This window comes from Pelophylax lessonae, assembly GCF_965119305.1.
Source record: "Pelophylax lessonae genome assembly, chromosome: 10".
NCBI classification, from domain to species: domain Eukaryota; kingdom Metazoa; phylum Chordata; class Amphibia; order Anura; family Ranidae; genus Pelophylax; species Pelophylax lessonae.
In genome coordinates, this window is record NC_138777.1 from 226,481,481 (window position 1) to 226,494,938 (window position 13,458).

The 13,458-nt window shown below is 44.7% G+C and overlaps 1 protein-coding gene across 1 annotated transcript in view; it reads right to left on the reverse strand.

Moving 5' to 3' along the window:
• Positions 1–13,458, reverse strand: part of NETO2 (neuropilin and tolloid like 2) — a 102,079-nt gene that overhangs the window by 33,252 nt on the left and 55,369 nt on the right. The window contains exons 2-3 of the mRNA XM_082269957.1: positions 5,642–5,698; positions 3,500–3,640 (exon numbers count right to left, since the gene is read on the reverse strand). Of these exons, the coding sequence (XP_082126083.1) occupies positions 3,500–3,640; positions 5,642–5,698 (198 nt within the window). The remainder of the gene's footprint in view (positions 1–3,499; positions 3,641–5,641; positions 5,699–13,458) is intronic.

The window sequence follows — 13,458 nt, forward strand, 5'->3', positions numbered from 1 at the left end:
TATGGACAGAACCCTTAAATTCTGCATCTCTCTAAACGAGTCTTTGAGTAGAGCCTAATTACTGAGCTGCAGTCCACATGGTCCCCAGCTATGGATAGAGACGGTTCTGGTTAGCCCTGAACTTCGCAATTGTTTGTGGTTCCCAGCTGCGAGGGTTTTAGGCTGCTCTGTTCTACTTTAAACTGTGCTAAAATCTCTTTCTTCATGGACTTCCGTAGGCATGTGCAGAACGAAAAAATGGGTTTAGTTTCGGATCGGTTTGTTAAGTTACTAATTTAGTTTTGTTGCATTTGTAAAGAAATTCATTTCATTTTGTTTTGTTTATTCGTTTTCGACCGGATTTTAATTTTTCCAATCGGTTTTGAAGTATGGTAAAACCTTGGATGGAGAGTAGCTTGGTCTGCGAGTGTTTTACAAGATGAGCAATTTTTTTAAAAATAAATTTTGACTTGATAAACAAGCGATGTCTATATACAAGTAGCGTCAGGGCCGGCCCTACCATGGGTCCCACTGGGTCCATTGGACCCAGGCAGAACTTAGAGAGGGGCAGCAAATTGACTCCCAATATTTTTTTTTCAGCAGTTGTGTGTCATTAGTTAGCAGGGCGTCACGGGCGGCAATTCCCCATCTCATATTGCCGCCCATAGTGCAAACTGATGAGTATGAGGGGGCGGAGCGTCTCCTCTGGGGAACGTCCCTCACGTAATTGTGGTGTGCGTAATGACGTCAGACATCTCACGCAGGGCAGGCTGGATTTTCTAGGGCGGTGGTCACGGCAAACACAGGAGTGACAGGAGGACTGAGGGCAGACAGTGAGTGTTTGGTGGACCGGTCCGGTGGTGAGTTATGGAAGAAGATAACAGTATATATAATATTTTCTAAATGCTATATTTATATATAATAATGAATGTGGGGGCCTTTTGTTGGGCGTGATTTTTTTTTGGGGGGGGGGGACAGCATTTCATTCTTGGACCCAGGAAGGACAATGTCTTGGGCCAGCCCTAAGTAGCATCATGCCACAACTGAGTATAATAGAGAAGAGGGGCGTCTCTATTGGCACTTTTCCACTGCAAGTACCGGCTCGGCTCCACTCGCCACTGCTTGACCCAGCTTGGCTCAGTTTGCTTTTCCACTGCGTGGTACGAGTCGGCACCTTTCAGCACTGTTTAGGCCCTACTCGGCTCGGTTTGCTTTTCCACTAAAGTAGTAAGTGGGTGGGATTACAACGATTCTCTGACCAATCAGTGGCTAGTAGTGACAAACAATCAAGGCTGCATGCAAAGGATTGTGGGATATGGTATAGGTACGGCCTGCTTGGAACCCCAACCGAGGTGGTACTGTTTTAAGCGAGCAGTACCGAGCCGTACCGTACCGTACCGAACCATTCTAACACGTACCATGCGGTACCATGCAGTGGAAAAGCGCCAAACTGAGCCAAACCGAGCGGTACCATGCAGTGGAAAAGCGCCTTAAGTGTAGCAATATGGTTACATTTAATGAAGGTTCAACATTTAGCAACTCACATGGTTGATGATTAAAAGAGGCACATCTAAGTATGGAGGCATCTGGGGTAAAACTGTCCACATAGACCGTCCTCCTCACTGCCATCAACGTCATTCCTTCCACACTGCGCTCCACGAGCGAATCAAGCCTCGCTTTCAGATCGCTCTTCTGCAGGGTAGTCTTCCCGGTCACGACTGCAGACTGACTACGATGAGAGGCGGTGGTGAGGAGGACGGTCTATGTGGACAGCTTTACCCCGGATGCCGGCATACTTAGATGTTCCTGTTTCATCAGCCATGTGATTTGCAATGGTTGTGGAACGAATAATCTGAGTTTCCATTATTTCTTATGGGGAAATTCACTTTCATTTAAGAGTGCTTTGGATTACAAGCATGTTTCTGGAATGCATTATGCTCACAATCCAAGGTTTTACTGTATTTTAATTGAATTTGAATGGAAGATATCATATTGATTCGAATTCATTGTGAAGAATGTCTGGTTCTATTCTATTCGAAATTCGAATTTAGGAAGATAGTTATAGTCTTTCTATTTTATTCTATTCTAATCTATTCTAATATTTTCTATTCTATTCTTTTCTTTTCAGTTATTTTCAATTCTATTTTATTATTTTTTTTTTTATTCTAGTCTTTTCTGTTTTATTCTATTCTATTCTTTTCCAAATTCATCCCCCCCCCCCCCCCAAGATGTATTAGTATTTGTGTCAGAAAGATCCCCCCTCCAACAAAAAAAACAGCACTAATCTGCATTCTTACCCCCTAAGCATAAATCTCCCCCCCCTCCCATTACAAATCCCCCCCATCCCAAAAAATATCACCTCTCCTAGCACAAGTCATCTCCCCCTAACATTTCCCTCTGAGTACACATCTTCTCCTCCCCACTCCAAATCCCCCCTCCCAGCACGAATCCCCTTCCCCCAATCTCCCCTCCTAGCACAAATCTTCCCCCATCCCTCCTTCCAATAAAAATCCCCCTAAATCACCACTTTTAGCACCCTTACCCCCTAAATTCCCCCTCCTAGAACAGTACTCACCCCCCCCCCCCCCCGCTGCCCTCTAAATTCCCCCTTTGCAACTAGAGGTACACCGAATGGAAATTTTGGTGCCGAAACCGAAAAATCAGGATGCGCTTGGCCGAAACCAAAACTGAAACCGTAAATAACAGTTTAAAAAAAAAATGTTTTATATTTTTATATATAATTGTATTATAATTGACTTTTTAAATAAGATCATGAATTTAAATTAATAAGAATTTATTGTCAGCCATTATTGGCACCTTTAGCGCAAGAAAAAGGAAAATGCATCTCTTTAAATTCTATGTATGACTTCACGCTGGTCCCTTGCGCTTCCGTTGCGGTGTTGAAAATCTCGCTTGCTGCATTTTTGGTCAGTTAAAAAAAAAAAAACACACCTTCCCATTGAAATGCATTGAAAACACAGTAAGAACACATCAATACCGCACCCCTGTTAAGTTTTTGATGCGTTTTTTTGAGTCACATGACCTATGAAAAACACACCATAAGCACAGTAAAATCATGGCAAAATTGAGGCAGAATCCGGTAAAATCGCATCAAAATCTCGGTAAAATCATGGAAAAATCACATGTTTTTGGCACTATTATCTACACTTTTTTCTCTGTCAGCAAAATGCGTAAAACACCATTTTCACCCGATATTTTTGGTGCATCTCTACTTACAACACAAATCCCCTTCCCCCCAATGTCCTTGCAGCGCCCCCCACCTCACATGATACCACAGTGCCCAGGGCAGCCGTTTCTCCTGCCCACCCCTTGTCCTGTCCCTGCATGGACCAAAGAAATGCAGCCTCCCCTGGTGAGGCAGGTTCAGTTTTTGGCAGGTGGACACGCTTTGAGGGCCCATTAAAAAAATTAAATCAACACAGCACCAAAAAACGCACATTATTGCACCCAGGAACAAACTAAGCGAGTTCTAAAAGAGAGATTTAAACATTGCACCGACCTTCTAATATATAGACACATTCTTTGTTCGGAGGATAAGTGTTGGGAAAATTTGGGGATGCAAAGTGTCCTCCATTACTAGTTCTGACCCAGCTTCCGCACTGGGTCACAGGGATGTGTTTCGCTCCCATAACTGGTCCATCTGAAATAAATACAAATATGTTACATAAAGGAATGACAATGCCAATTCATACAGGCTCCTCTCTCTTTTTACCAACCTCCTTATGGCTTCATGCACACTAGTGTTTTTCTTCTGCTCCTAGAAGCTACAGTATCTGGCAACAAAAGTGAGTACACCCCTAACTGAAAATGTCCAAATTGGGCCCAAAGTGTCGATATTTTGTGTGGCCACCATTATTTTCCAGCACTGCCTTAACCCTCTTGGACACCAGAGTTCACCAGAGCTTTACTGGTTGCCACTGGGGTCCTCTTCCACTCCTCCATGACAACATCACTGGGCTGATGGATGTTAGAGACCTTGCGCTCCTCTACCCTCCGTTTGAGGATGCCCCACAGATGCTCAATTGGGTTTAGGTCTGGAGAGATGCTTGGCCAGTCCATCACCTTTACCCTCAGCTTCTTTAGCAAGGCAGTGGTCATCTTGGAGGTGTGTTTGGGGTCGTTATGTTGTAAAACTGCCTTGCGGCCCAGTCTCCGAAGGGAGGGGATCATGTTCTGCTTCAGTATGTCACAGTACATTTTGGCATTCATGGTTCCCTCAATGAACTGTAGCTCCCCAGTGCCGGCATGCAGCCCCAGACGATGACACTCTCACCACCATGCTTGACTGTAGGCAAGACACACTTGTCTTTGTACTCCTCACCTGGTTGCCGCCACACACGCTTGACACCATCTGAACCAAATAAGTTTATCTTGGTCTCAATGGACCACAGGACATGATTCCAGTAACCCATGTCCTTAGTGTGCTTGTCTTCAACAAACTGTTTGCGGGTTTTCTTGTGCATCATCTTTAGAAGAGGCTTCCTTCTGGGACGACAGCCATGCAGACCAACTTGATGCAGTGTGCGGCGTATGGTCTGAGCACTGACAGGCTGACCCCCCACCCCTTCAAACTTTGCAGCAATGCTGGCAGCACTCATACGTCTATTTCCCAAAGACAACCCCTGGATATGACGCTGAGCACGTGCATTCAACTTCTTTGGTCGATCATGGTGAGGCCTGTTCTGAGTGGAACCTGTCCTGCTAAACCGCTGTATGGTCTTGGCCACCGTGCTGCAGCTCAGTTTCAGGGTCTTGGCAATCTTCTTATAGCCTGGGCCATCTTTATGTAGAGCAAAAATACTTTTTTTCAGATCCTCAGAGAATTCTTTGCCATGAGGTGCCATGTTGAACTTCCAGTGATCAGTATGAGAGAGTGAGAGCGATAACACCAAATTTTACACACCTGCTCCCCAGTTACACCTGAGACCTTGTAACACTAACGAGTGACATGACACCAGGGAGCGAAAATGGCTAATTGGGCCCAATTTGGACATTTTCACTTAGGGGTGTACTCACTTTTGTTGCCAGTGGTTTAGACATTAATGGCTGTGTGTTGAGTTATTTTGAGGGGACAACAAATTTACACTGTTATACAAGCTGTACACTCACTACTTTACATTGTAGCAAAGTGTCATTTCTTCAGTGTTGTCACATGAAAAGATATAATAACATTTTTTTAAAAATGTGAGATACTGTAGATCCTGTCTATTCTTGACTTCCCATGACATTCTATACCAGCTACCTTATATGTCATCCTCCAACTAGCTACATACATCAGAAATATTTGACATTTTACTGCCTCATCTCAGATGAAGAACCTTATCACTAATCACCTGATCAAGGTCATTCACAAATATTAATATTATGATTAATCATAAAACCAAATATATTTTGCAAGCTTGCCATGAATAGAATAGAACTCCTGTAAGTGCCGAATTATAAATTTGGAATAATTATCTAACGGCCAGGCAACGTTATTTTAATAATTGCTGCCAGGGCAACACTGAAAGGGTCTCTATTATGAAAAATGTAATTAGATCTGGTATTATACTGTATTTATTGAGAGCTGTAGAACGTTGCCTTGAAACTGACAAATCAAAAATAAGTCACAGCAGGCGCTGTGAACTGGCTATGTACAAACCTTGCGTCCTCTGAGCCACAGCAATCCCTTCTACAACCAGTATAGTAATCAGGAGAACTACGGAGAGAAAAAAGAAATGCAGATATTAAAGCGATCTTTCAGTAACTTTACAAGTTTTCAGGAATCAATTCCCTCAATGTCACAATATATAGCAACAGTATAATGTTGGAAAAAAATAAACTGCTGTGACGCAGGCCGTTTATGGACTGACTTTTACTCTTCCCATAACAAGGACACTATTTAGCTGCTACAAATCACTGCTACAAAATCGCTCATGTGACATTGCCCTGAGGCTCAGCAGTCATTAAACCTGTCATAAACATGGACTATTCAAACTGTTCAGGTGGTAAAACAATAGAAGAGTGCAAGCTCAGTAATAACCATGCATCCAAACATTTGGTAGAACAAAGTTATGGGTAGCTGGTGTTATTACCAAATAGAGACAAGTACTGTGGAAGTTGAGCTTGACTCAATATCCTTGTGCTCCCTACTGGTCAGTATGGTTGCCCATCATATTAAAACCCCAACTAGAAGGCCCAGGGGGTGGGAGAGTGTGGAATCAAGCTTGACTTGCTTGGTACTGTAAAAGTCAAGCTTGGCTCTAGAAACATAGAAACATAGAATGTGTCGGCAGATAAGAACCATTTGGCCCATCTAGTCTGCCCAATATATCTGAATCTTGTGTGCCTTCTCTGTACCTTGTGTGTCTTCCCAATGATCAGCAAGGTTGCCTATGGAATAAATTTCCTACTAGGAGGCACACGAAGTTGGAGTGGGTGGAATCAAGCTTGACTTGCTTGGTGCTCTAAAAGTCAAATTTGACTCCCTTGTTCTTCCATATTGGTCATTAGAATTGCCCATCATATTAAAAGCCAAACCAGGAGGCTCAGGAAGTTGGAGAGGGTGGAATCCAGCTTGACTTGCTTGATACTTTGAAACTCAAACTTGGCTCCCTTGTGTCTCCATATTGGTTGTCCATGATATTAAAACCACATAAGGAGGCTCAGGAAGTGGGAGAGGGTGGGATCAAGCTCGACTTGCTTGGTTATGTTAAAGTCATGCTTTGCCCCATACCCTTGTGTTGGTACTGTGAAAGTGAAACTTGACTCCCTTGTGCTTCCATATTGCTCTGTAAGGTTGCCCATCATATTAAAAGCCCAATCAGGAGGCTCAGAAAGTTGGAGAGGGTGGACTTTCTTGGTAATTTAAAAATCAAACTTGGCTCCCATGTGCCTCCATATTGGTCATTAGGGTTGCCCATCATATTAAAAGCTTGACTTGCTTGTTAACGTTAAAGTCAAGCTTAGCTCCATACCCTGGGGTCTACCTGTTGGTCAGCAAGGTTGTCTATCACAATAAAAAAATCCAAGCTGGAGTCTCAGGGAATTGGAGAGAGTTGGATCAAACTTGATTTGGTTGATACTATAGAAATCAAGCTTGGGTCTGTACCCTTGCACCTCCGTATTGGTCAGCAATGTTGAACATCATATTAAAAACCCAACCAGGAAGTTCAGATAGTGGAAAAGGATGGGGCCAAGCTTGACTTGCTTGCTACTTTGAAAGTCAAACTTGGCTCTTTTGTGCCTCCATAATGGTCATTAGGGTTGCCCATCATATTAAAAGCCCAACCAGGAGGTTTAGGAAGTAGGAGACGGTGGGATCAAGCTTGACTTGCTTGATAATGTTAAAGTCAAGCTTCATTTCCATACCGTTGTGTTGGTACTGTGAATGTCAAGCTTGGCTCCCTTGTGCTTCCATATTGGCCTTTAAGGTTGCCCATCATATTAAAAGCCCAACCAGGAAACCCAGGAAGTGGGAAAGGGTGGGATCAAGCTTGACTTGCTTGGTAACATTAAAGTCAAGCCGAGCTCCATACCCTGGGGTCTCCCTGTTGGACAGCAAGGTTGTCCATCAAATAAAAAAGTCCAAGCTGGAGTCTCAGGGAATGGGAGAGGGTGGGATCAAACTTGATTTGGTTAATACTTTGAAAATCAAGCTTTGCTCTGTACACTTGCGCCTCTCTATTGGTCAGCAACATTGACCATCATATTAGGTGCCCAACCAGGAAGCTCAGGAAGTGGAAGAGGATGGGGCCAAGCTTGACTTGCTTGACTTTTTACAGAAAACATTGCCTTTTTTATTGCATTTCAGGAGCATCTCACAACTTTATATGCCATAATGGCATTTGTGGGCAAGTGGCTGGGACCACAGGGTAAGGGCACCAGGCCTTGAATATACTTATAAGGCTTAGCTTTGTTATTCAGTTCTGGCCAACTCCGGACATTAGATGCTAAATTCACCTAGAGAACTAGGGGGAAAGATGTGGTAGAAATAATGAGAGGAGCCAGACTGCTAGATTTAGTTCAAGAAACAACATCTTGGAAACTCTAAAATCACGCTAGTCAGAAAGTTCATTAATTTTCAAGCTCTGTAATGCACAACAACCAGATTACATACAGATCCCCCCATGTCAGATGGGTATGTCTGCTTCCTGAAGCCTATTCTTTACAACTTTGCTGTATCATCAATAAGGATCAGTTAACTTGTTAGAAACTGAATATATAAGATGCGTTTTTTCTGTATCATTGTCCACCTGTACAAGTAGAGAGGCCATGGGGGGTTCACCCTCTCTATATAACCCTATAGCAGAAAGTGATGGGAAATCCACATTTTTACAGCAGACATTGAATGAAGATCCACCAAGGGATATCTGAAACAAGGGCAACTGTCTAACAGCTAAACACACAGTTAACTTAAAAATACATATTTACCCAACAAAATATTGGCATTTCTGCGAAACCAGTCTTGTAAATCCCTACACCCTGTTATTCTCCAGGACAGGGGCCTCCAACCTATAGCCCAGGGCCAGATCCAGCCTGTTGCAAAAATGTACCTGGCCCATGGACAGGACCGGTGGTGTGCACAGATTGACAATTCAGGTCAGCAGAGGCTATCTATGGTCTCCACTCCACCCATTCCCCCCAACCCTTCCCAGCACAGGTTCCCCCTTTCTGTATTGTCATCTTCCTCGCTGTTGGTTCCATTAGGAACTTCCTCCATTCAGACCTGCTCCACCTTCCAGCTCACACCCTGCTGCTACTGTCACTCTTCAAGGGGGAATCTAATTGGGACCCTAGTGTAAGAGGGGACTCTATTGGGGACCCTGATATAAGGGGAAACTCTGATGAGAACCTGATGTAAATGGGGGTCTCTGATGGGAACCCTGATGTAAGAGGGGCACTCTGATGGGTATTGTGATGTAAGAGGGGCACCCTTATGAAGACTTGACCTGCTCCACCTCCTGCTCTGCTGCTACTGTCACGCTCTAAGGGGAACTATAGTTAGGAACCTAGTGAAAGCAGGAACTCTGTTGGGGACCCTGATATAAGGGGAAACTCTGATGAGAACCTGATGTAAATGGGGGTCTCTGATGGGGACCCTGATGTAAGATGGGCACTCTGATATGGATTGTGATGTAAGAGGGGCACCCTTATGAGGACTTGACCTGCTCTACCTCCCACTCTGCTGCTACTGTCACGCTCTAAGGGGAACTATAGTTAGGAACCTAGTGAAAGCAGGAACTCTGTTGGGGACCCTGATGTAAGAGGGCACTCTGATGGGAATCCTGAGGTAGGAGGATTTCTGTCCTCCTCTCTGCTGCCGACTTCTGAGACAGGGAGGGGGGCAGAGGCAAGCCTCCCCACACCCGAGAAGCGCAGGACCTGGAGGAGTTCTGTTCTCTTTTCTGCTGCTGACTGCTGAGACAAGGTGGGGGCAGAAACAAGGGGACTGCCGCAGCTACAAGAGAGGTCCGAGAGCCACATGAAATGGCTTGGAGGGCCGGATTGGGCCCCAGGCCTTGTGTTTGACACATGTGCTCCAGAGTATAGCCCCCTACACTTGAGCTTATTGGACCCTTCATAGAGAAGGGGGAGCTACCAATGGTCGTTTTTTTACAAGTGCCTGTAGTTTAGCTTTAAAGTCCTCTTCTACTGACTATGCATGATTGTTGTTGGATTTCTTAGTGAAGGATATAAGTTGGTAGAATGGACTTTTTTAAAGTGTATATGTTAAACAGCAACAGTTTCAGGTTCCCATTAATTAGATTAAGTGCATTGATCACAAAGCTCGCGTCCGGTTGTTTATCGGATTGTAATCAAACAGCGGTGTTTTATGGATTTTAAGGTGATCTCTCAGGGGTTTGGTATAAATCACGTGTGAAGGCGTCACGCTCAGGGAGGTATAGATCATGGAATTGCTGACTGAAACAATTTCACGGTAACGGTCTAATCTGTTACCCGGCATTTCATGAGATCGTTGGCGAAGCTGAGTGATTCTAGCAGTCAATCGGCCAGGTTTTACGTGCTAGGGATCGATTTATAGGTGCTGATGTCAGCTACGACGCTGCAGGGAGGTCTGACTCTATTTATATCTCTTTCGAGTCTAATTGCAGCCACTGTTTTCTAGATTTGATAGGAATGTGGAAGAGATAACATTTATTTTTCTGTTTTTACTACCCTCTGTGACCCCATTGGGGGAAATCTTTCCCACTTCCTCATGGGCGTCCACAGAACTTTTTCCGGGGGGGGCATAATTATAAGGTCAGCCATGCTCCGCCCCGTTTCAACAATGGCGTGAAGGGGAGGGGCTTAGTCATTATCACATAAAGCGCAGGCATTCAAAGGTTTCAGAAACCTGATGCAAAAGCAAAGCTGACCCTCTCTGTTTTGGGTTCATGCAGATGACGCATCCACGCACGTGATGTAAGTACGTGCTGTGACGTCACATACCGTGCCTCTGTGCACGGGGCCACAAGTCTCCTCAATTTCCTTGCCCCGGGGCTCCCTGTCTCCTGGAATGATAGCACCAAGGCCTGGGGCTGAGGACAGTGGTCCGCGTGGCTGCTGGTGTCAGTCACCACGCAAACCGCGACTCGCGAGTATTTCTTTTTAAAGGGGGAAAATAAGCTGCTCTTTACCAGTTTTCAGAGCGCTGATCGCCGCTCACATGACCCGCCGCCTCTCTCCTCCTCTCAGCCTCCTCCTACCCCTCCAATTGACGTCAGCAGGAAATCTTCGGCCCCTCCCGCTGCAGGCAGCTGTCAGACAGGGAGAGGAGAGAGCTGGCGGGTCACGTAAGCGGCAATAGGCGCTCTGAAAACTGGTAAAGGACGGCTTATTTTTTTAAAACACAGACACAGGGGCACGGGCACACAGGATTATTAAACAGACCAGACAGGATAGTAAAAGTGGCTTAACAACCACTTTAATGGGGAAGTTGAGATTCCGGGGGGGGGGGGCGCTTGCCCCCCCCCCCCATGCGGACGCCCATGCACTTCCTGTCCCTGTGACACCCTCACTAGAAATGATGGGTGGTTTCGATACCAGGACTTCCTGTCCCTGTGACACCCTCCCTAGAAATGATGGGTGGTTTCGACACCAGGTCAGGACTGCAATAAAAACATTGGAGTCCATTTACTAAAGGCAAATAGACTGTGTGCTTTGCATGTGCAGTTGCACTCCTTTTCCTCAGATCTTAGTAAATGTGGTGAAGCTTCACTTTGTAAAGAACAACCAATCAGGTGTGTCACAATTCCATAGGACAGGAAGCACTGGATAACAATGGCAGCGTCTGCATCTCTCATCAAAAGCAAAATCTGGGCAACCCTTGCTGAGCAACCATATAAAACAAATAACAGAAGACAAAAGCTCAGTGTAGTAGTTATATTAAATCATAAACGTAAAAGCAAATGCACTCACATGACATGAGTGTAACCAATAACTTATAAAGTTGTCCAGCAGGTGGCAGACATCCCCCAGGGAGGGCATAGATGGTATATAGAAAAACAGCTGTGTATGAAGTCCTAGGAGGTCGCTAGAGATGTAATGCAGGAGCGTGGTAACAGATTTCGGGTGCAGTTACCCCTTTGTCATGCCTCTTCTGAAATGCGTTGCCACAACCGTATTACTTGTGATATCATCACTAGTGCAGCTCAGGGAAAAAGCTGACTGGTGGTTTCTAGCGACCCCCTAGGACACCATACACATTCTTCCACATACCATCTGTGCCCTCCCTGGGAGATGCTGCCACTTACTGGACAACCTCATACATTCAGGGCCGCTGATAAGGCAGTACAGCCAGCTTTACTGAGCCCAGGCATCTGCTGAGCAGGAGAGATGGCTGTACTGCCTTATTTCCAACTCTTGTATCGCCCACTGCAGCTCTGCAGGCATCTCCTCCATTTTCTTCCTCCAGCTGTGCTACATGGGGATTGGTAGCTGCTGAAGGCACACAGGGTAATGTTTCAGAATGGGGAGCAGGGAGTGTGCAGTAAAAATGTTCTATTTACCAGCCCCTTCCTTTCCTGAATGAACACAGTGAGCGATTGGCATTGATCGCTCACTGTGTCCATTCATCTCTGAAGCATAGTAAACTGTATTTACTATGCTTCTGTTTGTGAATGAACTGGGAGCCTCAGTGTGCTTCCCATTCATTTACTGCCCAGTGCAGCTGAGGCTGTCTGTATACACCCATATTTTACCAAAGGGCCCCCAACAAGGCTGTTAATTGTATTTAAAAAAAAAAATAAAAGCACCCCCGTCTTCTGTTTTCATGCGCAAATGCAAATGCGCATGTAGATCCCACATGTATATATAAACAGAGATTGCAACACACATGCATCACACGGGCATACGAAATGTTACATCATTACATATTTGAAATCTATTTAGTCGGCTCAACATCATCTTTTATCTTTTACCAAACAATTAGGTATTATATTGTGTTTGTGTGCCCTAAAATGCATTTACAATGCCTTAAAAAAGTATTCATACCCCTTGAAATTTTCCAGATTTTGTCATGTTACAACCATGAAGCGTAAATGTATTTTATTGGGATTTTATGTGATAGACCGACACAAAGTGTCACATAATTGTTAATTAAAAGAAATATTGTAAATGGTTTTCAAATTTTTTGACAAATAAATATGTGACCTGCATTTGTATTCACCCCCCTTTACTGTGATACCCCCAACTAAAATCTAGTGGAACCAATTGCCTTCAGAAGTCACCTAACTAGTAAATAGAGTCCACCTGTGTGTCATTTATTCTCAGTATAAATACAGCTGTTCTGTGAAGCCCTCAGAGGTTTGTTAGAGAACCTTAGTGAACAAACAGCATTGTGAAGGCCAAGGAACACACCAGACAGGTCAGGGATAAAGTTGTGGAGAAGTTTAAAGCAGGGTTAGGTTATAAAAAAATATCCCAAGCTTTGAACATCTCACAGAGCGCTGCTCAATCCATCATCCAAAAATGGAAAGAGTATGGCACAACTGCAAATCTACCAAGACATGGCCGTCCACCTAAACTGACCGGCCGGGCAAGGAGAGCATTCATCAGAGAAGCAGCCAAGAGGCCCATGGGAACTCTGGAGGAGCTGCAGAGATCCACAGCTCAGGAGGGAGAATCTTTCCACAGGACAACTATTAGTCGTCACTCCACAAATCTGCCCTTTATGGAAGAGTGACAAGAAGAAAGCCATAAGAAGTCTAGTTTGTGAGAAGCCATGTGGGGGACACAGCAAACATGTGGAAGAAGGTGCTCTGGTCAGATGAGACCAAAATTTAACTTTTTGGCCTAAAAACAAAACACTATGTGTGGCGGAAAACTAACACTGCACATCACCCTGAACACACCATCCCAACCGTGACACATGGTGGTGGAAACATCATGTTGTGGGGATGCTTTTCTTCAGCAGGGACAGGGAAGCTGGTCAGAGTTGATGGGAAGATGGATGGAGCCAAATACAGGGCAATCTTA